At 54.7% G+C, this 25,959-nt stretch overlaps 1 protein-coding gene across 1 annotated transcript; it reads right to left on the bottom strand.

Moving 5' to 3' along the window:
* Positions 1–991: 991 nt before the first annotated feature.
* Prr12 (proline rich 12) lies at positions 992–25,876 on the bottom strand. The gene is made up of 14 exons (XM_021633924.2): positions 25,314–25,876; positions 23,751–23,863; positions 22,533–22,694; positions 19,151–22,455; positions 18,045–18,711; positions 16,240–16,673; positions 7,383–7,499; positions 7,114–7,247; positions 6,359–6,828; positions 4,363–4,488; positions 4,013–4,110; positions 2,225–2,371; positions 2,051–2,146; positions 992–1,904 (listed from the first exon to the last, which is right to left on the bottom strand). The coding sequence occupies exons 1-14, from the start codon at positions 25,397–25,399 to the stop codon at positions 1,758–1,760; spliced, it is 6,102 nt and encodes a 2,033-aa protein (XP_021489599.1). The 5' UTR covers positions 25,400–25,876; the 3' UTR covers positions 992–1,757.
* Between the last annotated feature and the right edge of the window lie 83 nt (positions 25,877–25,959).

Raw genomic sequence — 25,959 nt, 5'->3', positions numbered from 1 at the left:
CCCCCATTTCCCAGTGCAAGCATGAGGATTTGGGTTCTTCTACACACTAGGTTGGAACTGATCCACAACCCTGCCCCTCACTGGGGGAATTCTAGGCAGTAGCTCCAACAGCAAGACCTGATCCCATCCCTTTTCATGGTAGCCTTCAATGTGCATACTAACTCCTGGGACCGCGTGAAAACTGTCACACCCGGAGTCTGACATGCATCATGGTCCGGGTCTATACTCCCTCTCGGGTCCAGACCAACCTACTCTGCCATGAGGCTGTCTCAAAGGCCTCGAGGATGCATCTCCTCAGTCGGACAGTTGTGCAGAGACCTTCAACTCTGCAATTAGAATTGCAACCAAGCTGGAAAGTACATTAAAAAAAAAAAAAAATCATTGAAAAGTGGAATTTAGCCAGGTAGGGTGGCACACACCCGTAATCCTGGTGCTCAGGAAGTAGGGGCAGGATTATTATAGGTTTAATGTCAGCCACAGTTACTGGGTAAACTCAGGCTGCAAGAGCCCTAAAAGTGGAGTTCAATTGCCTGTGAGAGTCATTCTGGGCTCTGGTGTTAACGTCAGTGACCTCTCCAGCCCTAAGGCTTTCCAGGGAGTCCCTGTGACAAGGGCACTGGTGGATGATTTAGATGGCTTCCTCCTTGTCAGCCATCGCATCGTAAGTCGCTCAGTGTGCTCCAGGGAAGTGCCACAGTGAAGAAGCGAGGTCTCAGCCCAGAACCTTACATACAAATCCAGCAGCCACAATCCCCTGGGCAGCCTGGAAGATGACAGCTACAGCGGCTCCGTGGGGCAGATCCCTGTCCACTCCCACCCTTGATCCTGACAAACCGTGACAAAATTCATGCTCGTTTGAGGTCATTAAATTTCAGGGTCACACACACACTGCCCCGAGGCTGCACGCCTGAGTGGGCGCCATCAAAGTTTCGTCGCCAACCCCTGCTCCAGCGCCCGGGCTCGCCCACCGCCGCAGACAGAGCACTCCAGCTGCTGGTAAAGTGTTGCTGTTGGGTCTCGTTTGGCTGGTTGTGTGTACACAGTGTATACAAGGTGAGTTGTACAGCGCCCAAGAAAGAGCAAGAGGTCAAGGAGAGGAGGGAACAGGCCAGAAAGGAGCAGGGCAGGACAGAGAAAGGCATTAAAAAATAGAACCACATTGAGAAGACAAAGTAGGGCCGAGGGTAGGGAGACAGATCGCTGTAGAAAAGGAACAGGAGGGGCAGGACGAGGGGAGCCTTCTCACCCTCCCTCTCCACCTTCCCCACTCCAGGTATGTACAATAAATAAGATTAAAAATAATTAACAAGATGTTTGGCCCCTCCCACCCAACACCACACGCTCTTGGGAAGCAGCCGTTAGCAAAGATGTTGGCCTGGAGGAGGAAGCTTGGAAGGGGAGGGGGTCCCCCAGTTCTCTCAAGCTGCCCCGTCTCCCTCAACCATACATAGAATTTTCCTATACATTATGTACACGGTGGAGGGGCAGGGGCAATGGCCGTGTTGGGGGGCTGGGCCAGGGCAAAGGGCAAGTGTTACTAAATAGACATTTATACATATATATAAATAATTTCTCTGTACACGAATGGGGGAGGGCGTGAGAGGAAGCAGGGGAGGGGCTGTGTGGACACACCCTGGCTGAGGACGACCCCTTCCCTCTTGACAGCAAGGGAGCCCAGGGGTCAGTTCCGGAGTAGGACAGTTCTGTCCAGTTCTCAGTTCATGAAGGAGGTGTCCTCCTCGCCAGGCAGGGTGCGGTCACCCGCAGCGGCTATGGGCCTGTGCTTGGGCCAGCAGGTCACTGAAGGAGTCAAACAGCTGCTCTAGCCATGGCTGGTTCCGCATGCACTGCTGGACCACCTCCTCTTGGCCCAGGTCCTCGGCACCGCCCTCAATGGCCAGCGTCTGTGGGAACAGAGGGGAAGCTGTATGGGAAGAAATGGCTAGCTAGGGAAGGGATGGACAGGCTGCTGGAGAGGCTGGGGCCAGGACCCTGAGTCTGGAGGAGGAGGGCTCGACTCTCCGGGCTAGGCCAGGAGGCTAGAGCTCACCTGGTCTCGGCAGCGCAGGAAGGTGTGGTATTTGTAGTGGTGCAGAGAGTGGTAGAGGGTGTAGTAACCCGACTTCTCCAGCTCCACCTTGAACTCCTGCAGACAGAGAAGCAGGCGTCAGACCCTGGCCGGCACCACTCGGCCCACGGTCACCCCTCCCAGCTCGAGCAGTACCTGGGCCCGCACGACGCTTCTCTTGAGCTTGCTGAGTGTCTTTCGGTTATAGGGCTCCCCGGCAGGCCGCAGCCGCACGGCGCCCTCTTCGGGGGAGCCTTCTCCAGTCTGCTCCACCTGTAACTGTGGGAACGTGTGCAGGGCATCCTGTGGGAAGCCAAAGGGTCAGTGGCCACCCTCCTGGACCCACATACCAGCCAATTCCAGCCTCAGATCCCCGGATCGTGAGGGGCAACGGCAGGAGATCCCTAGGCACATTTTGTCTCCTAGGCCTGGCTGTCCTGCCCTGGTGATTCTAGCCCGGCTCCAATCTCACACACCGTTCTCTGACACGCTAAGTTACACGCTCAACGGAATGCAGAGACAGCTCTGCCCTTGCAGACAAGCCAGGTTCAGTTTCTAGCACCCAACTGCACATACGGGGATCTGAAGGCAGCTGCTGGCCTTCAGCAGAATCCAAGACAAGTGTATGTGTACACGCACCCATGCAATGCACATACCTGGTGCACATACACACAGAAAGGTGAAACACTCACACACATATAATAAACATAGCTAAAATTATTCACTCTAATTCATGGTCCTAGCCTGACTTATCCCAGAACCAGATGGACATCTGACCCAGAAAGAACAGCGACAGACTACTACCAATCCCAGTTTTCTCTCTCTTTTCTCTCTCTTTTTTTTTTTTAAGATGGGATCTCATCATGTAGCCCTGGCTGGCCTTGAACCTACGGAGTTGCACCTGCTTTAACCTTCCAAGTACCAACACATAGTTAATTTTTTGTGTGTTTGTTTTTTTGTTTTTTTCAAGACAGGGTTTCTCTGTGTAGCCTTGGCTGTCCTGGAATAACTCTGTGGACCAGGCTGGCCTCGAACTCACAGAGATCCGCCTGCCTCTGCTTCCCAAGTGCTGGGTTGAAAGGCCTGAGCCCGGCACACAGTTACTTTTTAATGTTGAAACACAGCCTCAGCAAGTTGCCCAAGATAGCTTTGAGTTTTATTCTCCTGCCTCAGCCTCCCAAACAGCTGCAATGACAGGCATGTGCAGCCTCGTCTACGCAGCAAGTTCCAATACAGCCAAAGCTACTGAGTAAGACCCTGCCTCAACCAAACCAAAACAAACAAACAAAAAATATCAGAACCCTTAGAACCAGACAAAATTTACACCTTTTCCAAATCAGACTAACATGTTGCCAGGCATCTTGAAGACCCTATTTTCTATCCCAGAATTCTCAATGGCAACCTAAATGTCATGCTAAACCCAACTAACCTCTTCCGGAACTCCCACCAGCCTCACGTATTTACAGCCTGAATGGCAGCAGGCACCTACCGTGCCTGGAGGAGTCAGTGCTGTGGATGGAATCTGGTGCCGCAAGCATGCTGCCAACTGTGCCATCCACAGCCCCATGGTAGATGTACTGAATCCTCAGTGCCACCTTAGCACTGTACCTCGAGATCCTCAGGGTGGCCCTGGGATCTTCCATCAGGCACCACAGGCCATTCCAGAGGGGCAGGAATCAGCCCTGGAATCTGAGAGTCCTGTCTCATAGGGACAGGAGCCGGGTGACAGGCTGGCCAGACAACAGCCTCAGGCCTAGGCCCTGCTCTACAAACACAGCCCCTGGGACTACCGGGAAACCAGAGGCCTCTGCAGCTTAGCCCTCGACAGCAGGCCCTTGCAATGATGCCCTTCTTAGGGAAGTCACCTCAAGTGGCTGACACCCCACAGCCCAGTCTCCACACCTGCTCTGGGCCCCATGCCGCCCCGCTCAGGCCCCCAGGCACCTGCAGCGCTGGGCTCAGTGACAGCCGCTTCAGGACCTTTTTCTTGTGCTCATTGAGGAGGCCGTCAATCTTCCGCATGGGAGGAAGGTACAGTTCATCTGCAAAGCAGGAGTGTCAGCAGACAGCAGCTCCCATGAACAAGGTTTGGTTGGGGTCCCCTCCTCCCTGAGACTACTGATTTGAGGTCCAGCATTCCTCATAAAGAACTGAGTGCCAAGCGCTTACCCCCAGACCCATCTGGAAGCCTATCCCTCCTCCCTAGGCCCAAGCCTTCCTCCCAGGCCCAGCCCTCAGCCTCAGGGAGCCAGCACCCACCCACGAGTCCATCCCGCTCCGGAGGTCCAGCTCACCATGTGTGTCCTCCAGGGCCTGGATCATGTCCGGGTCCAGGGCTGTGCTCACCAGCATCTCCACATAGCTCCGGTACATCTCCCGCATGGCCCGAGTCTTCAGCAGCCGCCCTGGAACTGCCCGCTCTGGGAGAGATGTGACAGAGACTCATTCCAAGGCTACTGAGCAGTACATGCTACTTCCAAAGGCACGGACCCACGATGCAGGCCCGAGCTGGGAGGGCACAGGCAAGCCCCTGTTAAGGACACCTCGATGACTGAGCTCAGGGCAAAGGGGAATGAAAGATCACAAGAGCATGGAGTGACAAGAATACTTTTTCGGGGCCAGTGAACTGGACCTAATTCAGTGTAGCCCCACAGAAACAAAGGTGGTCACCAAAACACTGCATCAAGACAGAAACCCGCTAAGGGTGGAGGGGCACACCTGATCCCCACCACTTGGGAGGCAGAGGCAGGTGGGACTCTCTGGGTTTGCGGCCAGCCAGAGCTACACAGTGAGACTCAAAATGAAACAAAGCCAGGGGCAGACACCAGCACTGAGCATTAGCCGAACTGGTACCGCGCACAGTGAGCGGTGACGTGTGCTTAAAAGGTGGAGGCAGGAGGGTCAAAGTCTAGAGCTACCCAGATACACAGCAAGTTCCAAGGCAGCCTGGGTTGAGAGAGAGAATGCTAAAAGGATAAAAGGAGAAAAGCCCACAGAAGGGAGACTGATCTGGACGCAGGCGAAGCTAAGAAATGACACTGGCTGCAGAGCTGGTGCAGCAGTTAGGAACACGTGACTGCTCGGGAGGCCCGGCAGCACGTGGAGGCTCACAAGCTCCTGCAACTCTAGTTCCTGGAGCTCCAACACCCCTTTCTGGCCTCCATCGCACCAGGTATAACCATGGTGCATAGACATACGTGCCAACCGCAAACACAGATAAATACACGCTTCCAGCACCCTTAGCAAGTGGCACACAAAGGGAAGCACAAGCCCCCTCACCCAAACCCAGCGCAGGAGGATTTGTTCTTATTTTGGAGACAAGAAGACACAGCCTGGTGGCCAGGCTAACCCTCTCAACTCATGCCAAACCTCCCGCCCCATATGGGTGTCATCATGCTGAGCATCAGGTACGGCAGTGCAACCAGCTGACTCGGCGTGGCGCCCTCGTGGTGCCAACTCTAGTCAGGTCTTTCTCAGGACCACTGTCCCCAGGCCCCAGGTCAGAGGCTGGCGCATAACTGTCCCCAGCCCAAGAAACTAAACTGTTAGGAACTAAAAGCACCCATCAATCAACATACAGGGTGCCGCTGGCTTCACCGGACACGGAGGTAGCACCCACACAGGACAGGTGCTGGTTCCTGGTGCCTTTACTCACCTGCATATGGTGCCTACGTTTTGTGTACACATTCTGTAACTCTCAGCTATTCTCAGTACAGGAGATACAAACACTGCGTTACAGCTTAGCCTATGTTTATTTTAAAAATGGTTTTGTGTTTTGGTTTTTTTTTGGTTTGTTTTTGAGACAGAGCCCTCCTATACAGCCCTTTGAAGGCTGCCTTGGAACTTGCTCAGTAGACCAGACTGGCCTTGAACCCACCAATGCCTCTGCCTCCGCCTCCTTAGTGCTGGAATTAAAGGCATGCCACAGCACTGCCTGGCTTCAACATGGCTGTTTTCACTTTTTTCTTTTGAGACTGAACGGGCTGCAGCTCAGAATGGCTCACTTTCCAAGTCTGCCTCAGCCGCTGTATAGCTGGATGACAGACAGGCCTAGGGCTGTAGGCCTGGATGGAGTCAAACAATTATGCACCAAGGCCTTAGCAGACACTTGCCCTGTTGTGTAGGCAAGTGGCTGTGACTGTCACCTGTGAGCTGCAGAGGTCCCTTTGCTCCCATTTTGTAGAGGCTACCTGCAGCCCTCGGGCAGACACGCATCCTGCCCGCTTCTGAAGGGCAGTGTCCCCTCCCCAGGTCACCCTCTCGGCCTGGCCTGCAGCTGCTGGAACCTACCATCCTCGCTGGGTGCACCAGGGGAGGACTCTGAGTCCGACGAGCTGCCCCCAGGCCCACCACCTGCCGAGGCATTGCCCACTGCCTCTTTCAGCCACTTCTTCCTCTTCTTTGGAGGTGGCTCGGCCTTCACCTTCGTGGGCCTGGCTTTGGGCAGCCGGGAGGTGGTGGACTGCCCCGTGGCCAGGCTCCGGTCAGTCCGCATCTGCCGCCCACTGGTGGCCCGTTCGCTCCGCAAAGGCCGATCGCCACCTCGGGTTACCCTTTCCTTCTCCTTCTCTGCAGGGCGGGGTGGGGATGGCTTCTCTGGGGCAGGGGGCTCGGGTACAGCAGGCTCAGGCGTCGGCTCTGGAGGCTTTTCTGGTATCACCTTCTCAGGGGTCTCAGGCTTAGGAGGTGGGGCCAGGGCCTTTGATGGAGCTGCAGAGCTGCCCCCCGCAGGGGTAGGGCCCTTGGTCTGCCCAGACCGCCTGGGAAAAATGACAGAGGAGACTTCCCTCAGTAGGCCGCAGACCCTCACTCCCATCCCCTGGGACCTATCCTATACTGCTAAGTGTTTTCCTCATGTGTGGGTAGGGAAGTCTCTGCTCTCCCTGTCTCTCTAACCCTCTCTCCTTTTTCCTCTCTCTGGGTCTCTGCCCCTTTCTCTCTGGCTACGTCTCTCTGTCCCCTCCCTCTGTTCTCCTCTGTCTGTCACCACCCACTTTGGGTCTCTTTCTCCCTCTTTCCCGCAGGTACCCTGTCACTGTCCGTACCTGACTGGCAATGGGGGCCGGTGCCAGGGTTTCCGAGCGCACACCCTCACATAATCCTTCTTGTTGACATTCTCCAAGAACTTCACGTAGAGCCGCTGGTACCGGTTTTTCGCATCTCCAAAATAACCCAAATACTGTGGAGGGAGCAAAGCCTGTGAGAACTGGCATGCTTTACCAACCCACCTCTAGACAGGGAGCCTTCCACGGTGCCCGACCATGGCAGAGAAGGACCCCAGTACTCTACCCCACACCCAGACCCACAGGCTTACATTACTGGTGGCGCAAAACTGCCTCTGGCCATCCTTGATCTCTGGAGTGAACTTCTGCAGAAGGGCCTTCTGGACACGCCAGATGGGCGGAGGCTCACGGCCAGTCTGCAGGGCCAGCTGTGGAGAAAGAGGGAAGGTAGGCCTGCAAGGTTGCCCTGACCCCTGCCCTGATGGCCTGTCTCCACAGAAAAAAACAGAAAGCGCACACCTCTAATCCCAGCACTCAAGCTGAGGCAGGAGGATTGCCACAAGTGTAAGCCGGCCTAGGCAACACTGCGAGGCTATCACAGAAACAATAAACAAATTAAGACCCAGCCACAGTTTCCAGACAAGCACTGTCCTGTACTGGTCTCACGACCTCCTCAGCCCCAGGTGAGACGGAGCCCGATTCTACATGTCTTCTCAGGCTCTGGGCTAAAATGCTCCTTTTTATTTCCAGGGCCAGGCTGAACCTACAGTCTGTGTACGCTGAGGCACTCAGACCCCAGGCCCTAACTGATGAAAGCAAGGCACAGCCTTTCACCGAGCTGCACAGCAGCCATCTAAGACAAAGACTCACTAAGATGCCACCCCCTGGGTGAGCACCCCAGCATCTGGGTTGAGGACGGCACGCTGCACCATCCGGCCCAGCCCTGCCCCTTTATGAGCAGGCTTCTTTTGCTTATGCTATGGTGTTTCAACTTTCTGTTACTCAAGTAAGGTAAGCTCTGAACACACACCCACCATTAGAGACACGTGAATATGAGCTATACCCAGGGTCAGAGCAGCAAAGGCTCACAGCCATGGTTTCCTCTACACCAGCATCCTTCACCTCTGTATGTGAGCCAACAGCCTCTCGGCTTCTGACTCAGCTTCTTTGCACTCACAGGACTCATCCAAAAGCCATAAAAAATGAGTACGGGGGGCTGGAGAGGTGGCTCAGTGGTTAAGAGCACTGCCCGCTCTTCCAAAGGTCATGAGTTCAATTCCCAGCAACCACATGGTGGCTCACAACCATCTATAACGTGAACTGATTCTCTCTTCTGGCAGGTGTAAACGCAGAGAGAACAATCATATACATAAAATAAACAAATTAAAAAAAAATGATTACATTTAAGTACACTGCACCAGTTCAAGAATAGACAGCTATTATCTAGCATGCAGGCCTAAATATTGGATCTGATACTCACAGCAGACATCACTAATAGATCCCAGATCTTGCTACCTCTGAATACAAAACTAAAAGGCAGACATGAGTAATCAATAACTTCTGATACTTACAAAGAGAAAAAATTGGGGGACTAGGTTAAGAGGCAAAAGTTGGGGGTTAAGAGATGGCTTGTTAGTTAAGAGAGCACACTGTTCTTCCAAAGGACCCGAGTTCAGCTCCCAGCAAGCCTGTAAGCCTAGCTGGCCTCCAACGGACCGTACACACATAATATACACTTACAAAGACACACACAAATAAAAATAAAATAAATCTTCAAAGAGGCAAAAGAAACTGGCCTGGCCTCTTCTTTTGGGCGCACAGCCCGAAGGCACCATCTAGCAAGCAGGAAGAAGGCCTTACCAGAAACCAAGTTTGTCAGCAGGATGACCTTTGACTTCTAGTATCCGAAGCTTTGAGCAAGACACTTGTTCTGTTTACAAGCCACAAGCTACAGGCTGTGGCAGTTTAGTACAGGCATTCAGAACACAGGTGACAAGACATACAAACAGAGAAATACACTGGGGGCACAGGCATGAAGGGGTGGGCAGTCACTCTGCCTCTCAGGAGGCTGAGGCAGGAGGACCGAGAGACCAAAGCCAACCAGGGATACACAGTAAGACACTATCTCAGAAAGCAGAGTTCAGTTAAATGGTAGAGGCCCTGCCTAGTCCTCCAGTAAGGAGCTAGAGGGTTAGCTCAGGGGTAGAGCACCTGCCTAGAATCTCCAGTGAGGATTAGGGGGTGGCTCAGAAAAAGTACTTTTCCAGTACATTTTCTTCCCTGGGTTCCATCCGTAGGTCCAAGGCACAACATCATCAACAACAAACAGACAAAAACAAAGAACAAGGAGCATGGCTTACAGCCAGAACAGACAGGTGCTAGGTATGACATGTCTCAACCTGTCACACGAGGTCGACAGGGACAAATAGGCTCCCCATTTGTTTGTTTTTTGAGACGGGTTTTTCTCTGTGTAGCCTTGGCTGTCCTGGACTCCCTTTGTATACCAAGCTGGCCTTGAACTCACAGAGATCTGACTGTCTCTGTTTCCAAGCGCTAGGCTTAAAGGTGTGCGCCACCACCACCCAGCCGAGGCTCCTCCCCATCTTGAGCCACACTCTGACATCCTCCATCCTGTTTTAGCAGCAGCACCCCACTACATAGGCTTCACCCCTGGCATCTGACTGGCACACATGAAGAGGACAGAGATAAACACAGGCACAAAATACCCAATGGACCACAGAAGCCATGTGTAGCACTGCATGCCTGATACTCCAGCATTTTAGGATTCTGAGGCAGAAGACTGACTTGAGGTCCAGGCCAACTTGGGTTATACACTGAGACATAAAAATGCTTCCCAAAAGAGCTGATGGGTACTTGGAAAGAGCCTGTGACGAAGCAATGCAGGCATGAGTGAAGTATGTCCTCAGTAACATCAGAATGTAAGGATGAATGAAATGTGGTTACTGTAGTCAAAGATCAGGTGATCAAAGAGAATTCAGAGGATAAATGAAATTGATTAGTCATGTCTGCCTTAGCAGCAAGATCTGGGATCTATTGGTAATGTCTGCTTTGAGTACCAGGATATGAGTGTTGGCCTGCCAAGTATGTAGTCTTAGCCTGATAAAATTTTTCCCTCATCATTTTTAAAAAATGATTTTTGAATCAGTTATGTGCATGTGAAGAAGGGGTTCTGTGGATTCGGAGATGGCTTAGCGGTTAAGAACACTAAGACTGCTCTTCCAGAGGTTCCATTTCCGGCACCCACATGGCAGCTCAGGACTGTAACTCCAAGATCTGACACCCACAGACATACATGTGGACAAAACAGCAATGCACATAAAATAAAAATAAGTTATTTTAAAATGGGGGACATTTAACTACTTGCTGAATAGGAAGCAGAGATGGTCTTGGCTAAAGCGGCACACAGAAATAAAGCGGGGGTGAGGAACCCCAAACCGCCACTTCTTTCTTCCAGGCTGCCACATGGCTCCCATTCCTCCTTGTCTGTGACATCACAGGCTAGGTCAGGGGCCCCAAAGGTTAAGTCTATTTAGACCACATCTGCTCAGCTCCAAAACACACCCTGGATCCCAAACACAGACTTCTAGCCTGACAAGGAGAGAATGTCTGTGTCCCCTCCCTTATCTGAAACCTTGCCCCACAGACCTGTCAATGGCAGCCACTTCACAGACCTCCTGAGCCCACGGGTACACCCACCCACATGGGTTTCCTCGCCCAACCAGTATGAACACAAAACTCAGTGTCCCAGTTCTGAAGAGACTTCCTGCTGGATCCTCATCAGGTACCCTATTTCCCTCTGCTCTTTTCCCAACTGGGCTTTTTGGTCTTCCTCCAAAACATCCTATTCTTCATTGTTGGTTTTTGTTGTGTTAACTATGTGGGGATGTGCAGCTGAGTGCAGTACCCGTGGAGGCCAGAAGAGGGCAAGAGATTCCCGGGGCTAGAATTATCTGTGGTTCTGAGAAATCCAACATGCCTATGGGGAACTGAACTGAGGCCTCTCCAGGAACAGTAAGCACTCTCAACCACTAAACCATCTCTATAGTCTCTATTTCCTTTTTTTGTTTTTTTCGAGACAGGGTTTCTCTATGTACCCTTGACTGCCCTGGACTCACTTTGTAGACCAGGCTGGCTTTGAACTCACAGAGATCCCCCTGCCTCTGCCTTCCTGAATGCTGGGATTACAGGTGTGCACCACCATGCCCAGCTTTTCTTATCTTTTTCCCCTTTATTACCAGATCTCTATTTTCATTCTTTAGGTATGACCCCAGATATCACAACCCTGCATCCTCCCCATGCTATCTTTAAGGCTTGTACTTCCTGGTTCTCTTCCTGTCAGTCATTATAACCAACCACACCCAATGACTGACTAGGAAGCTGGACCCACGGATCCCATACGGAGGAAGTCAGCTCGCTCAGGACATCTGACTTGACAGCCGACAGGCAGGTCAATCACTAATCTCCATCTTGGTACCTAAGGAAGACTGGGACCAATCATTTATCTAAGAATGTGACCTGTGACCTAAGGGTGACCGAGACCAATCGGTTATCTAAGAATGTGAGCTGTGATAAACTAAGCCACGTGCCCTGTTAGCAGCAGGAATGTGAGGAGGTCAGCTCCCCACACCCAGGAATGGTATCTAACAAGAAAACTCAACTGGGTCCAGTGGCCTGGAACTCTCCAATTTTTGGCAATCCCGCCTCAGACTCCCAAGGGCAGAGCTTACATGATGAGCTACCATGCCTGGATAAGGAAGAAAATTTCTTGTGTGCCAGAGTTCAAGGCCACTCAGAACAACAGAGCAAAGCCACTTGACCCAAAGAAATCAAAGAGGTCCCAACAAAAGCAAGGCAGTCATAGACAGGTGCAATTAACACACAGTCTTAGCCCTGAGGCTTACCACAGTCACCTGACGGCCAAGGGCCCCACCAGCAAAGTCTATGTCTTCAAGAACAGCTATCCACCCAGCCTCAGTACCCCCAAGTCCTACATGATCTGGCCTTGGCCACCTTCCCATCCTATACTCTTGGTCCAGCCTCTTACGCTAGCATTCCCGAAAACCTGCCACACTTCTCATATGGGGCCTTACACAGGCCATTCCTCTTGGATGACTCTCACAACCTCGAGAACCAAGTTATAGGATCATTTTTCTTTTCCAGACAATGACACTGAGGAAGCCAGGGACCAGTCCTGTACCATCCAGTTTGGAAGCTTGTTATCCATTCAGCTTTTCTTTTCTTTTTGGTTTTCTGAGACAGGGTTTCTCTGGGTAGCCTTGGCTGTCTGTCTTCGACTCACTTTGTAAACCAAGCTGTCTTTGAACTCACAGAGATCTACCTGCCTCTGCCTCCACAGTGCTGGGATTAAAGGTGTGTGCCACCACCACCAGGCTCCATACACTGGACTCTAACTCATTCAGCTACCATCTCACATACATAAAATATACAGGGGAGACTGAACATCCAACATCTTATTAATACTTCATTAGTAGTCAAAGACAAACAGCAGTAAGCACCTCCCTGCACTAGCTACCCACTCAGACACTTTAGATATCGACTTAAGTGAATACATTCAATATGGCCAATTTCACCTGAATTTTTTATACTGTGGAAATAAGATTTAAAATCTCATAGCATAGACTGAGGTGTACTGCAATGGTAGATGCCTTGACTGATTCCCCAGTGAGGGGACAGGGTGTACTCAGTAGCAGATGCCCTGCTGACAATCCTCCAGTGAAGGTTCCAGAGTGGAAATCAAGCCATCGAATTTGGGGCCGGGCGCCTTTACCTAATGAACCATCTCACTGACCCTAATTTTTAGAATTAACTAATAAATATAATCCACTTGCGTGGGCACGCACTTGTGTGTGTGCGCCATGCTACAACCATGGGCTTGGAAGACAACCCATGGGAATCCGTTTTTTCCTTCCACCTTGTGATTCCTACAGCTCAAACTCAAGTCCCTAACAAGGGCCTCTACCTCTTGCGCCTCCTCGCTGGCCCTACCTTGTTTTTTGAAACAGGGTCTCTCACTGGCCCAGAACGCACAAACTAAGCTGGACTGCCTGGCCCGAAAGCCCAGGACTTCACAGGCCTCTCCCACCTAAGCACAGGGAGGTGCCACCGCAGACAGACTGTGGGCTGGAGCTCAGTAAGGTCCCCAGGCTTGCAAAGGAACTTATCAACTGAGCCGTTTCCCTAGCTTTTGCTTCATTTGAAGCAAATCTTGTGTAGCCCAGGCTGGCCTGTTATGTGGCTGAGGCTGACACCAGACTCCTGAGTTTACAGGCTGCACTCCTGAGTTACGGGCTTGGAGTCATTGGCTCAACAGGACCTTCCTGCCTCAGCCTCAAACCAACACTGCCCAGATGACGAAAGGGGGAAAATGCCAGAAAATTATGGCAAAAGCTGACAAATATCCTCTGTACTTTATTTGCCAAGAGTATTTGCCAAGCCTTGTAGTAAAAGCCGGCCCAGATCGTAGCAACAGATCCAACATTCCCAGCACCTTCTGTGTGGGGTTGTAGTCAGAGACCAGGCTAGGCCAGGTCACATGAGCACACAAACCCCTCACCACCACCCTCGGGGGGTAGCTCATGCCATCAGCTGTGGCTGAGAAAAACAATATGGCTGCCTAGTTCCTAAGCAGGAAAAGCATAATGGAGCCTAGTAAACCCTGGTGCAGGAGGCAGAAGCCTGACTTGCTCACCTCTAGGAGTCTGATGCCAACAAGAGGTGTGGCCTCCAGGCTCTGCGGCCTCTGTAATTGCTCACACTTGAGTAGTATTTTAAGCATCTGAGTCCTCGCCTGGCCCCTTCCCTGACCCACACCAGCTGGGCAGTAGTATCAGATGGATGGCCTGGCTTCTGTCCCAGCACAGGCCAATGGATGGGCCCCATTCCCAAGGCCCATTGGCCTTCCTGAACTGTAAGATGGGGCTGGAGAAGGCGCTGCCTCAAGCCCTGTTCACCAGGATTAGAAAACAGGGCAGAACTACGGAAAGCTTGCAGTCTGTCCAGAGTACATACACAATGAGGCCCAGGCCAGCCTGGGTAACCCAGTAAGACCTTGCCTGCAGCAAGCATCTTTATCAAATGAACTATCACTCTAGCCCCAACCCCCAGCACTCAAAAAAATCAAAATAAAACCCCCCAAATTGCTATGTCCACCTCTCAAAGGATTCTCAAGTAGTAACAGTCTCTGCCCTTGTCCTGAATTCAACCCAATATTTGTGTGGACTGCAGAAAGAACCAGCCAAGTTTCCACATGAGACGAAGTGCACAACGATCCTGCGGAATCCCACCACTGAGGCGGAGAGCAGCATCCTTCCCATGCCAACATCGGAGGGACGGCAGCCAGCGAAGCACCAGCTCCTTCACAGGGCATCTGCCATGCCCTACCACGTCCAGAATCAGATTCTTGACCAGACCAACCGGGGAAGTCTAGGCAAGGTTACTATTGCTGGACCGTGCCTTCAGGATTCTCTTAATCGTGATTCAGCCAGGTAAGCCCATAAACCAAACATCTTAGAGTTTACCCAAACTTTCTGGGAACAAGGTAAGCAAGAAGTTGGTTAATACTATCGGCTATTTCCGGTTTTATTTTGCCACTGGTGTGAAAAATACCCACTGATGACACATTGCCGATAAATATTTATTTAAAGAATCAGAAGCCGGACGTGGAGATGCATGACGTTAGCCCAACATTCAGAAGGCAGAGGCAGGTGGATCTCCTGAGTTCAAGGCCAGCTTGGTCTACATAATAAGTTTCAGGACATCCAGGACTCTGCAGAGAGACCCTGTCTCAAAGAAAAACAAACAAAAAACAAAACTGGACTAAAACCAAGCATGGTGGTGGACATCTAAAGTACTGTAGTCGTGAAGCTGAGGCAGGAGGATTGCTGCATGTTAGAGGCCAACCTGAGCTACACAGTGAGCCCAGGCAGAGCTCAAGGTGAGACCTCTGGGAAGGTCTCCATCAACAGGAATACCAGCACTGAGCTGGATTCCCAGGCTTTTTCGGTCTTTACTTCTTCACTGTATTCCCCAGGCTGGTCTTCAATCTACTCTGTAGCACAGGAAGGTCTTGGACTTAGGACCCTCCTGTCACAACCCCCAGAGAACCTGGCACGGCAGGCTGATACCAGCAGGTCCAGGACTACACTAACAGTTTAAAACTCAGCCAGACACTGGTGGCACACTCCTTTAATCCCAGCACTTGGGAGGCAGAGGCAAGCAGATCTGAATTCGACGCCAGTCTGGGTTACCAGAGCAAGTTCCAGGACAGCTAGGGCTATACAGAGAAACCCTGTCTCAAAAAAGCAAAACAAACAAGCTCAGCCTGCCACACAGCAAGCATCCTTAAGCAACTTGCTGTAATACCCCCTGCAAGATACACCTAACTGCATCAGGCAGATACCCCCTGCAAGATACACCTAACTGCATCAGGCAGATACCCCCTGCAAGATACACCTAACTGCATCAGGCAGATATGCAAATGAGAAAGAATATTCTCTCTCTGGCTGGATCCCCTCTGACTGCAAGTCCCCAAGAAATGGAATTACCAAGTGATGAATTTTGAATCCTGAATACTACAATACTGACCCGCCAGGCAAGGTGTCCCCACTCGTGCATTAGTGGCATGAAGGTTATGGGGGAAACCAATTCCTCTGATTAGATCTATGGCCTGGTCCACAGGAGAGAATTAGTCTGGCCTTACAAATCTGGTCAAGAGATCACGGCTTGACAAGTCATATGAACTTGGGGGATGGGGGTAGACACCACTATCATTCTGCTAAACAGACACACTGTCAGAAAGCCTTCTACGTATGTAGAATACACACTCTGTAGTGCTGCTCCCGGTGTTGGCCAGAGAAGCCTCTCCTGCAGGAGTTAATGCAGAGACTTCCACCTGGTCAAAGCGCCAAGGATAAGTGACTGAGGAATGCTTAGCCCTAAACAGTACATCTATCTCAACCCCAAGAAGGCTCAGAGAGCATCATGGAAGAGGGGCGGACATCCTGACCTCTTTCCTATCAGCCATGAAGCTTCATAGCAAGTCCATCCAGGTGACTGCCCTGCCTGCACTCCCTTCCAGGCTAGCCTGCCACTCATCAGGCTCCATTTGGGGACAATGCTGAGACTCACCTTGAGGGAGGGGATGTCTTCTGCACGAATGACAAACTCATCCCGTTCCCGGAAGATGCCCTCACCGCCACTCTCCCCAGCCTCCTCATCTGTCTCGCCACACACAGCTGCCGTCTCCTGTTTCTTGGCCAGGTGCAGAGGCCGAGCATCTGGAGGCTCAGGGTCCTCTGGGGATGGAGCCGCAGGCTCCTCTGGAGGGGCAACTGGTGGGGCAGCTGTGGGTGCTGGTGGGGGTGGTGGAGGTGGCGAGGGCAAAGCTGGTGGAGGTGGTGGAGGTGGTGGCTGTGGTGGAGGAGGTGAACTAGCCACGGGAGTCACCAGCGGAGCAGGTGAGGGTAAGGCTGGAACTGGGGGTGGGGGTGGAGGGGGGGCAGGCTGAGGCGTTGGGGCAGGAGGTGGAGTAGGTGGTGGCTTCTCCTCCAGCAGCGGGGGCTCTGAGAGAAAGACAGAGTCATCAGGTCTAGGTGCCATTCACTGTCCATGCAGCCCAGTCTGTCCTAGACTTCCCCGTGTCGCCCAGGCTGGCCTTCAACCCCTGACTGTCCTTATTCAGCCTCCCAGGTACAGTTACAAGGACAATCACGTGTCACTATGCCTGGCTCTACTAACCCTACAAATTGTGCCCCTAATACCACTTAGCCCCTGGCATATGCACAAGGCCACACATGTCCTTAGGTATTACTAAGGGTGGACAGCAGACAGAAGATGGAACTCTCCTGTGTTGGTCCCACTTCTTGGCCTGGTTCCAGGTCCTTCTGTGAGGCCATCGCTGTAGCTCTGAAACCCATCTCATTGCCCTAAGGCCTTGCCACTTCTGAGCTGTCTCTCTAAGCCCCAGAAGCTTTCGTCCACCTATTAACTCCATATCCACGTCTCCTAACTCCAAATCTATCCCTTCCGTGACTAGGGTCCTCATTCACCTTTTACATACCACTCCTTGCCTCTCCCATCTGCTGTCACGGCTTTCTAATGTCATCCTTATCTACCTAGTTAATCTGTGTGTGTGTGTTCCACATATGCACAGGCGCTTACAGAGGCAGAAGAGGGTACAAGACCTCCTGAAACTGGAATTGAATATAGGTGCTGGGAACCAATCCTGGTGCTCCAGAAGAGCAGTAAGCAAGCACTCTTATCCGCTGAGCCATTTGTCCAGCCCCCTAGTTACTTTCACTAACGATAGAACCCAGGTTTTTCACTCATTAGGAAAATACAAGGAGTCCTTTCCCTGGTGGATTCTACACAGGAGCTCTACCTCTGAGACACAGCCCTCACTCTTACTGGGGCATTCTAGGCAGGGGCTCTACCATGCCCCCAAGCTCCTTGCTGACCCCTCAGAGCACTCCTAAAACTCACAGCCCTTAGCAGTTCTTAAAACTTCCCTCGTCACCTGGTCCCTCACTTATATCCTATTCTGTCCTCAGCATCCTTTAGGGCCAAGTACCAGGCCCCCGTGATTCCCTGCAGACCCTCTCAGCTCACTAACAAAAGATGTTTGTCTAGCCAGTGGTGGCCATGCCTTTAATCCCAGCACACGGGAGGCAGAGGCATGTGGATCTCTACATTCCAGGATAGCCAGAGCTACACAGAGAAACCCTGTCTCTCGGGAGAAAAACAAAACAAAACAAAAAAAGAAAAGATGTTTCTTTCTCAGAAAAGATTGTTTTCTGTCAGTCAGGAAATAACACTCTGTCAAGTGTGCTTCTGGACACAATAGAAAACCTGTAACAGAGTATAACCTCAACAACTGACTCCCTCAGCTGCCTCCATCTGCCCTGGGCCCACACCACCTTCCGAGGAGAACTCACCCGGAGTGCCATCACTGTTGGTGCTGGGCAGGCTTGGGAGCGGGGGTGGACCGGAGGCTGTAGGTCCAGTATCTAAGGGTGGCTCCTGCGGTGGAGACGTGTCCTTAGGCCCTGTAAGGGGCGGATCATCCAGAGCAGAGATTGCCGAGGAGATGCTTTCCTGCAGGTCTCGGTTCTTGGCCACAGAGTCTTCTTCATCCGAGGAGAAAGAGGGCAGGGTCTCCAGGTTGCGCTTCAGCTCCTCATCCAGCCGCTTGCAGGGCGAAGGGCAGCCCAGCCCCAGCCCCTCGCTCTCCGCAGCCTCTAACGCACCTCCCAAGCCAAAAGGACCGGAAGGTGCAGGGTGCGGCACAGTAGGCGCGGTGGGCGGTGGGGGCTGCAGGCCTCGGGTGGGCACAGAGGCTGGCACGCTCTTAGGGGGGCTTAGAGGAGGTGTCAGGCCAGCTTGGTAGAGTGGTGGGTGCCGCTTGCCTGACTTGAGGAAGTCAAGGAAAGAGGCCATGAAGCCTGACTTCATCTCCGGCTGTTTCTCCTCTACCTCCTTGATCTTGGCCTCAATTTTCTCACGGGTCAGGTTGGAATCCAGGCTGTTGTGGTCTACACCCGAGATGGCATCATTGGAAGGCGCTCCCAGACCCTCACCAGCCTTGGGCACAGATAGCTTGATCTAGACACGGGGATAGCAAAGTGTCAAGGTCCAGGGGCTGGAGCCCCAAGCCTCCTCCTTCAGATCCAGGGATTCACATTCTGCCCTTCCTCTGAGACCCTTGAGTTCCGTTCCCCACCTCACTTTAGAGCAACCTGCTTGTGGAATCCTGGATTTCAATACAATTAGCCTCACCTAAGTGATGGCTGGCCAGCACCTTCCATATATTCAGGCACACAGGATCTGAATGGCCAGGCCATGCTTCCAGGCACAAGACTTTAGAACCTGCATCCTGACACCCCGTTCTCTTGAGAGCATCACATTACAACGTCCTGTCTCATGGAGACAGCTTCTTGCTGGGGTGACCACAACTCCAATGCCTAGGACGCCCTGCCACCTTCAATTTCTACAGTCCAACCCGACCCCTCCACCCCCCGAGACCCAGTCCAGTCCCCCTCACCTTAAGTGGCTTCAGAGGCTCCAACCGGGCACTTCCCATTTCCTCAGCCTTCCTGCCTCTGCCCCTACCCCGGCCCCGAGGTTTCTTGGTCCCGTCAGTGGTTATGGAGGCTGAGGCTGGCCCTGCCATGGCTGGGCCCTCCAGGGGACGAATCCGGGGCCTCCCCCTGGGCCGGGGAGGGCCCTCGCGCTTTGCCTTGGTGGGCTTGCGGCCACGGCGCCGAGGGCCGTCAGGACCAGGGTTAGGTGGGCAAAAGTCTATATCACCAAGCGGAGAGAGGGCTGGTCGGGAACGGCAGCTGGACACCAGATCAGGCAGGCGCCTTGGGTTTAGGCGGATGTCTGCGGGCACATCTGCTTTGTCCTCATCAGCCTCGAACTCATACTCCTGCGCATACAATTTCTTCGGCGTCTGGAAGGGGGGGTCTCGGCGCCGTAGCAGGTGGAAAGAGGACGTCTTCAGCAGCTTCTTTGGCTTGGTTGAGCAGAAGATAGGTGAGGTGAGGCCGCCCTTGGGCTCCGAGGCGGGTGGTGGCGGTGGAGGAGGAGGCGGTGGTGGCGGGGGTGCCGACTGATGTGGCCCACTCTGGATCAGGCCTAGTGGCTCTGCATTGACTGTGGAGGGGAGCTCAGGGGGTTTGTTGGGATCCAGACCCAGGCCTGGAGTCTCTGGCCCAGCTCCAGATGCCCGGCCTCCACAGTAGGGACCATAGGGATCATAAGCAGTGGGCCCAGGGGGCGGCCCAGCACCAGTCTTGGGGTCTCCATCGTCTTCAGTCTGTCCAGCCTTGCCATAGTCATCGGCTGCCCCTCCCCCAAACATCTCCTCCATGGTGGGGAAAAAGCTCCGCTCCTCATCCTGGAGCAATGAATCGGGGAAGCAGATGGACGTGAGGGGTACGAACCGTGGAGCCTTGGTCCCTTGAGGGCTGGGGCTTCGGTAAGCGCCTGCAGGGTCCTTGCCCTCTGAGTTGGGTGGTCCAACGCCAGCGTCCCCAGGCCCCGGTGGCAACGGTTCCAGAGCCCCAAGCAATTCTTGCATGGCTCCAGGAGGCTCCAAGCTCTCTTCGGGCCGTAAGCGAGGACTGGGGGCCGTGGGCTCCAGGCCGTGACTGCGGAGGTGGGCTTCAAGCTGCAGAGGCATAGGCGGTGGTGGAGGTGGCGGTGGGGGTGGCTGGGGAGCCCCATCCCGGGTGGCTGGCTCAAGGAGGTGGACGCCGACTTTGGGGGCATTGGGTGAGGGGCTGGGGGCATGGCTGAGCACAGAGGGGAGCAGCTGGGGAGGAGGTGGAGGCAGCACCATTGGAAGGTCAGGACCTCCAGCCTCCAAGAGGAGGCCATGGGGCGTTGGCTGGGCTGGCTGGGCCGTGGGTGGTGGGGGAGGTGGGCTCTTCTGCAGGAAGGCCCCCAGCTCCTTGGCACCTGCTCCATAGTGAACAACTGAGGTGGCCAGACCCTCCGGGGTTTCACCACCCCGTTCTGGCCCCTTCTTCTTGTCCTTCATCCTCCCGAGGCCCAGCTCCAGTGCAGCCGTGGCACCCTCATCCAGGCTGGCACTGGTCCGGATGACACTTTGCAGATGGTACCTCTGGGGATCTTCCTTGGCCAATTCATACGGTGTCCCTGGCGGCCCTCCAGCTCCACCACTGGCCCCAAGTCCCTTAGAGGCCTCAGCAGGCCCAGCCTCGCCCACCAAGCCATCCGCCCCTGAGGTCCGAGGTGGGCTGGGTGCCTGAAGCAGGTGCTGAATCAGAAATTCTTCATCTTCGGTGCGCTCAGTGGTAGCACCACCGGGGCCTGCAAGCAGCTCGGAGCCATCCCCTTTGCCCTTGTAGCCACCTGCTCCAGCTGCATAGCTGCTGGCTCCAGGGGGGGCCAGGAACGGAGCCGAGGCTAAGACTGAACTTAAGTATTTGCCAGGGGCTCCTGGAGAGCCAACGCCAGGAGGGCGGCCAGTAGCAGGTGGTGACTGGAGGGGTCGGATGATATGAGATGGGCTAGCCTCCCCGCCACCGCCCAGAGAACTGGGTCCCCAGCCACCTCCATGGCCTGAGAGAGCTGGGGAGTGGCCTGTACTGTAGCTGAGGGAAGGACTAGCCGTGGGGAGACCCTGCGAATGGGCAGCTGGCCCTGGGTAAGGCTCACCCTGAACCCCATAGAGCTGACCCTGAAGCTGGTCTGGAGAATAACTCTGACAGGTAGCCAAGCCAGGAGGCGGGGGGCCGCTGGGAGGCTGTGGGGGACCCCCAGAATAGCTAGGGCCTTTGCTTAAGTCCTGTGCTTGACCCCCTCCAAACCCTTGCCCATAGGCCTGGGGTCCCAGAAGCCCCTGGGGCTGACCAGGGGAATACGCCTGGCCCCCAGCCGCTCCAGCCCCAGATGCTTTCCCAGCAGCATAGGCAGCTGCCGCTCCGCCCAGGCTCTGACACTTGGGCGTGCCAGTAGATCGAGGCGGTGGGGGCCTGGTGGCACCCCCTGTGGCTGGTCCGTAACCCCCCTTACTCGCCTTGTAACCAGGGGACTGAATGATCGGGCGGTACCCACCACCACCCCCAGCTGCACCTCCCCCAGCTGTCTCTGGGCCTGTGGCCCGGCCAGCTGCTCCAGCTGTGGCTCCACTAGGCCCACCCTTGCTAGGTTCTCCAGCACCTGGAGAAGGTTCCCCACCTCCCAGAGGGCTGCAAGCCAAGCTGGCCCGGTGACCCATGGAGGGGTAGCTGCCTCCGCAGCTCAGATAGTGCTGCAGGGAGTGGGCTGGTGGCGGAGGCGGTGGGGGCTGGGCACTGGCCGGCCGCTGATAGTGTTTGATGACCGTGTCCTGCCGGGGCAGGGCCCGCTCGGGTGGCGGACCTGCAGCAGCACCCGAGAAGTTGTAGAGCTGAGGGGAAGATGACTCGGCAGCAGTGGCAGCAGAAGAAGAAGCCAGCAGATTGAACTGAGTTGGGAGGTGGCGGGGAGGTGGAGGTGGATCTGGGGGACCAGGACGGTAAGGGGGGGTCTGAGCAGGGCCAAGGCCAGCAGGCCCCAAGACACCACCCCCTGCCAGGCGCTCAAAACCCAACGAAGAGGGCACTGTAGGCGCCTGCGAGGGCTTCAGGTGGAGCACATCATGTGGGGACAAGAGCCCATTAGCAGGAGGACTGAAGGGTGGATCCTGGAGGCTGAGGGATGAGGGCACTGGGAAGGGGCGGCTGCCGAAGGAAGCTGGGTGCTGGTAGGCAGACAGGGCAGAGGAAGATGGAAAGGTGCTGGAACCCGGGAGGGCGCCAGAGATGAAGAGTTCCGTGGGACCCGGTGTGTGCATGGCTAGGGATGAAGAAGACCACAGGTCAGAGCAGACCGCAAGACAGCCCTTCTCCAGCCCTCTGGGAGCTAGCGCTTACCTGTTTGCCAGGAAGGACTTCGGAACTGGGAGAGGAGAGAGGAGGCGGAAGGGCCAGGCTGGGGGCCCCGGGACTCCAGGGCTGAGATGAGGTTCATGACGGAGGTGTCGGGCCCAGCTGAGCCCGCATGGTGGAGGCCAGTGTCAAAAAGTCCAGAGAGGCCTGACAAGGGACAAAAGGAGGGGGTCAGCGGGGTGGGGGCTGAGCCAGAAAGGGCTAAACCAAGTTCAGTTCAGAAAAAGGCTGGAGGGAAGAACCAAAGACAAGCAAATGGCCGTAGCGCCTTTCAGCTCAGCTCTCGGGAAGCCGAGGCGGGAGGATTAGACCTTCAACTACAACCCGTGAGACCCTGTCTCAAAATAAAGGAATGAAGGAAATGAAGAGAGGGAAGAAGGCTGTTGCTGAATGCTACCTACATAAGGCTCCAGGTTCGACTGCCAGCACCACAGAAGCACCCATAAAAAGTCAAAGAGAAAATAAATGGAAAAAATTTAAAAAGCCAAAACAGGCAGAAAACAGGAAAAGAGCCAACCAGGAGAATCAGGTGTCATTCAGACTGGACTGGTTTAAAAGTCAGGGGGAAGGGAGCCAATCAGAGGTGTGGGCAGCAAGGCCAAGGTAAGTGGATGAGTTTACTTTTAGGAGGAAAGGGAGAGGGGACTGGAGGGATTGCTCAGTGGTTAAGAGCACTGGCTGCTCTTTCAGATGGTCCTGGGTTCAATTCGCAGCAACCTCATGGTAGCGCACAACCATCTATAATGTGATCTGATGCCCTCTTTTGTCATGCAGGCGTGCAGTCATATATAAATAAATAAACAAACAAACAAACAAAATAAATAAATAAAAAGGGGGGGAGAAAGAGTTCGAGCCAGTAGGGAAGACAAGGAAGCCAAGGAGCCAGGAGAATCCCACATGGAAAGAAAGGGCTGTGGTGGGCTGGAGAGTGGAGGAAAAGCCTGGAAGAGAAGGTGGGATTTGGGGGCCCCTGATGGGTACCAGCCAATAGGAGCAACAGGGGCGGAGCCACAAAGGGCCTGACGAATCCGGTGTGAACTGAAGCAGGGACCAGCAGCCTCACCGGCAACCAATCAGAGGAGAGGTGGCAAAAAGAGGGCCAGGACCCAGGGCAAGACCAATTAGCAGGGGCGGAACTTTCAGCAACCAATCAGACATCTCAGAGGGCGGACCGGCCCAGCCCTCTGGGATGGAAGCCCGTACCTGCGGGGTGGTGGTTGGTGGCATAGCTTTGTAGTGGGTGGGGGGCCGCGTAGGCCTGGCGATGCAAGATGTCTGTTTCTGGGTGCGAGGTCCTGGAGCTGCCGTAGACCAAGCTGAGGGCAAGGGCGAGATGTCAGGATAGCGTCTCCTCAGAGAAGGGGCTGCAAGGAACTTCCCAACTGAATGGAGGTGTTACTCCAAGGAACCTTGATAACACTGGGGAATCTGGCTGTCCCATGGGGGGAAGCACAAAAATGTCCCTATTCTGGAGCCTTTAAGCTTCCCACGTTTGCAAACACAGGCATGCAGGGCACACTGGGGACAGAGGAAGTCAGGGGAAGCATCATCGTGAAAGGCGTGGTCCTCCCTTGGAGCCCTCCCCCGGCACAACAGAACCAAAGGTACAATCCTGCAGGGCCACGAGGACACCCAAGCCCTGCTGGAACAGCACAGACCCCAAATTAAGTCAGAAATACAGCCAAGCCGGGAGCAGGAGGCAGCTTGTGTCCCAAATGGCAAGGGGAGAAGGTGGGGAGAGGACAGGACCCGGGGAAAGTCCCAGGTGCAAGTACCGACATGAATTCGGTGCATCCCAGAGGCTGAGGTTCAGGTGCACCGGCCTAGGCAAGGCCGAGTGCATGTACAAACAGGATTTTCATTCACCCGTGGAGAGGAAAGGGTCCGAGTGTTTAGTCCCACTCTAAAAATTTGTACACACTGGGAATGCCAAGTGTTGAGGGGGAGGGGCTGAAGGGCAGGTGAAGAGTAAGGACGCCGGGCACAGAGAAAACTGCAGGAGGCAGGTTCACAGGTGAACACGCGGCTAGCCACGCATGCACAGGGCCCACGCTCACACTAGCAAACACAAACCGGGAGAAAAATCAGACTCTATCACTTCAAGGGCCTAAATCCGTGGCCCTGGACCGGAGGGCAAACAGCGCGCCACCAACCAGGATTCTTAGCTTTGAGGGAGGTGGGGAGCAGAAGGGGGCGTGTCCCTAATCTCAGGACCCCCCCAACACACAGAACCCTAGTTTAAGAAGGGGGCGGGGCCCCGTGCCCACTCTGCGCGCGGAATTTCTTAGATGGGGGGGAGGGCCCGAGTGGCCCAGCCTAGCGCAGCCCCGGAACAATAGGACCTGGGAGGGGGTGCGCGCCCCCCAGGTCTGCGAGCTAATTCCCCTTTCCTCCCACCTTTGCAGTTACAGAGCCAGGGACGCCCGGGGGGAGGGGTCGGCAAGCCGGGAATCCAAGCATGGGGGGCAAGTCCAGGCCTTGCTTCGCCGATCCTTCCCATCTTCCCAAGGCCTTCCCGGTTCGAATTTGTTTCTGCGCCGTGCCTGCTTCGTTTCTCTCTTTTGCAAGCCGGAGCTGGCTTTGGCGGAGTTTGCAATTTGCAAACTGGGGCGGCGGCGTTGTTACAAACCCAAAGAAGGCCGCTCCCTTGCAAGAGCCGGAGGGGGAGTTGGAGATGCACGCGTCGCCGGGCGGGCCCCAGGCCCAGGCCAAGCAGGAATCCCCCACCTCTTGGACCGTTTCTCTAGGTCCCCCTCACCTCCTTACCTAGCTTTCGCTGACCTCTCGTAACTCCATCCCGCCCCGGCGCCGAGCGGGTCCCCGAAGCCGGCGCTGGGGTAGTTCCTGTCCATGAATTGGCCGCGGTGGAAATTGGGGGGAGGGGGAGGGAGGGGGAAAGGAGGGGGAGCGCGCGCGCTCTCCTCCGCCGCCGCTCCCTCCGCTGCTTTTTTCCTCCCTTTCTCTCTCTTTTTTTTTTTTTTTTCTCTTTGCGGCCTCCGAAGGCCCGGGAAGGCCCCGGGCGGGGGAGGGAGGGGGCAGGGACAGAGGGGCGGGCAAAGGAGGGGTGCAGCCGCTGAGCCAAGGAGGGGGGGTTCCCCCTGGAGGAGGGAAAGGGGGGAGGAGGGACCCCGCTGTCTCCGCCTTTGCCCCGGCGCTTGCAAGAGAGAAGGGGGACGCGCGCTCGGGAGGGGGCGTCCCGGACGGCCCCGGAATGGGTGCAGGCGCTGGGTGCTCGCTCTTTCGCCGCCGCCGCCGCCGCCTCCTCCTCCTCTGCGCTCACGGTGCAGCCATCTTTGCACAAGGCGGCTGGGGGAGGGGGAGGGGAAGGGGGGCGGGCGGCGGGGTGTCTGGCTGCGCTCCGCTTCCTCCCACAATCCCGTGCAAATGCAAAAAAAAAAAAAAAAAAAGAGAG

This window comes from Meriones unguiculatus, chromosome 1, assembly GCF_030254825.1.
Source record: "Meriones unguiculatus strain TT.TT164.6M chromosome 1, Bangor_MerUng_6.1, whole genome shotgun sequence".
Classification (NCBI taxonomy): Eukaryota; Metazoa; Chordata; class Mammalia; order Rodentia; family Muridae; genus Meriones; species Meriones unguiculatus.
The sequence above is the reverse complement of the archived record's forward strand: the minus strand, read 5'-3'. Positions and strand labels throughout refer to the sequence as shown.

What these genes read in the sequence shown, in the direction of transcription:
- Prr12 (XM_021633924.2), bottom strand. Translation starts at nt 25,399, where the DNA reads ATGGACAGGAACTACCCCAGCGCCGGCTTCGGGGACCCGCTCGGCGCC. An exon ending in AAGTCCTTCCTGGCAAACAG is followed by an intron (nt 22,456 to 22,532) that starts GTAAGCGCTAGC and finishes CTTCATCCCTAG; the next exon opens with CCATGCACACACCGGGTCCC. An exon ending in AGTTTTGCGCCACCAGTAAT is followed by an intron (nt 7,248 to 7,382) that starts GTAAGCCTGTGG and finishes CTCCCTCCACAG; the next exon opens with TATTTGGGTTATTTTGGAGA.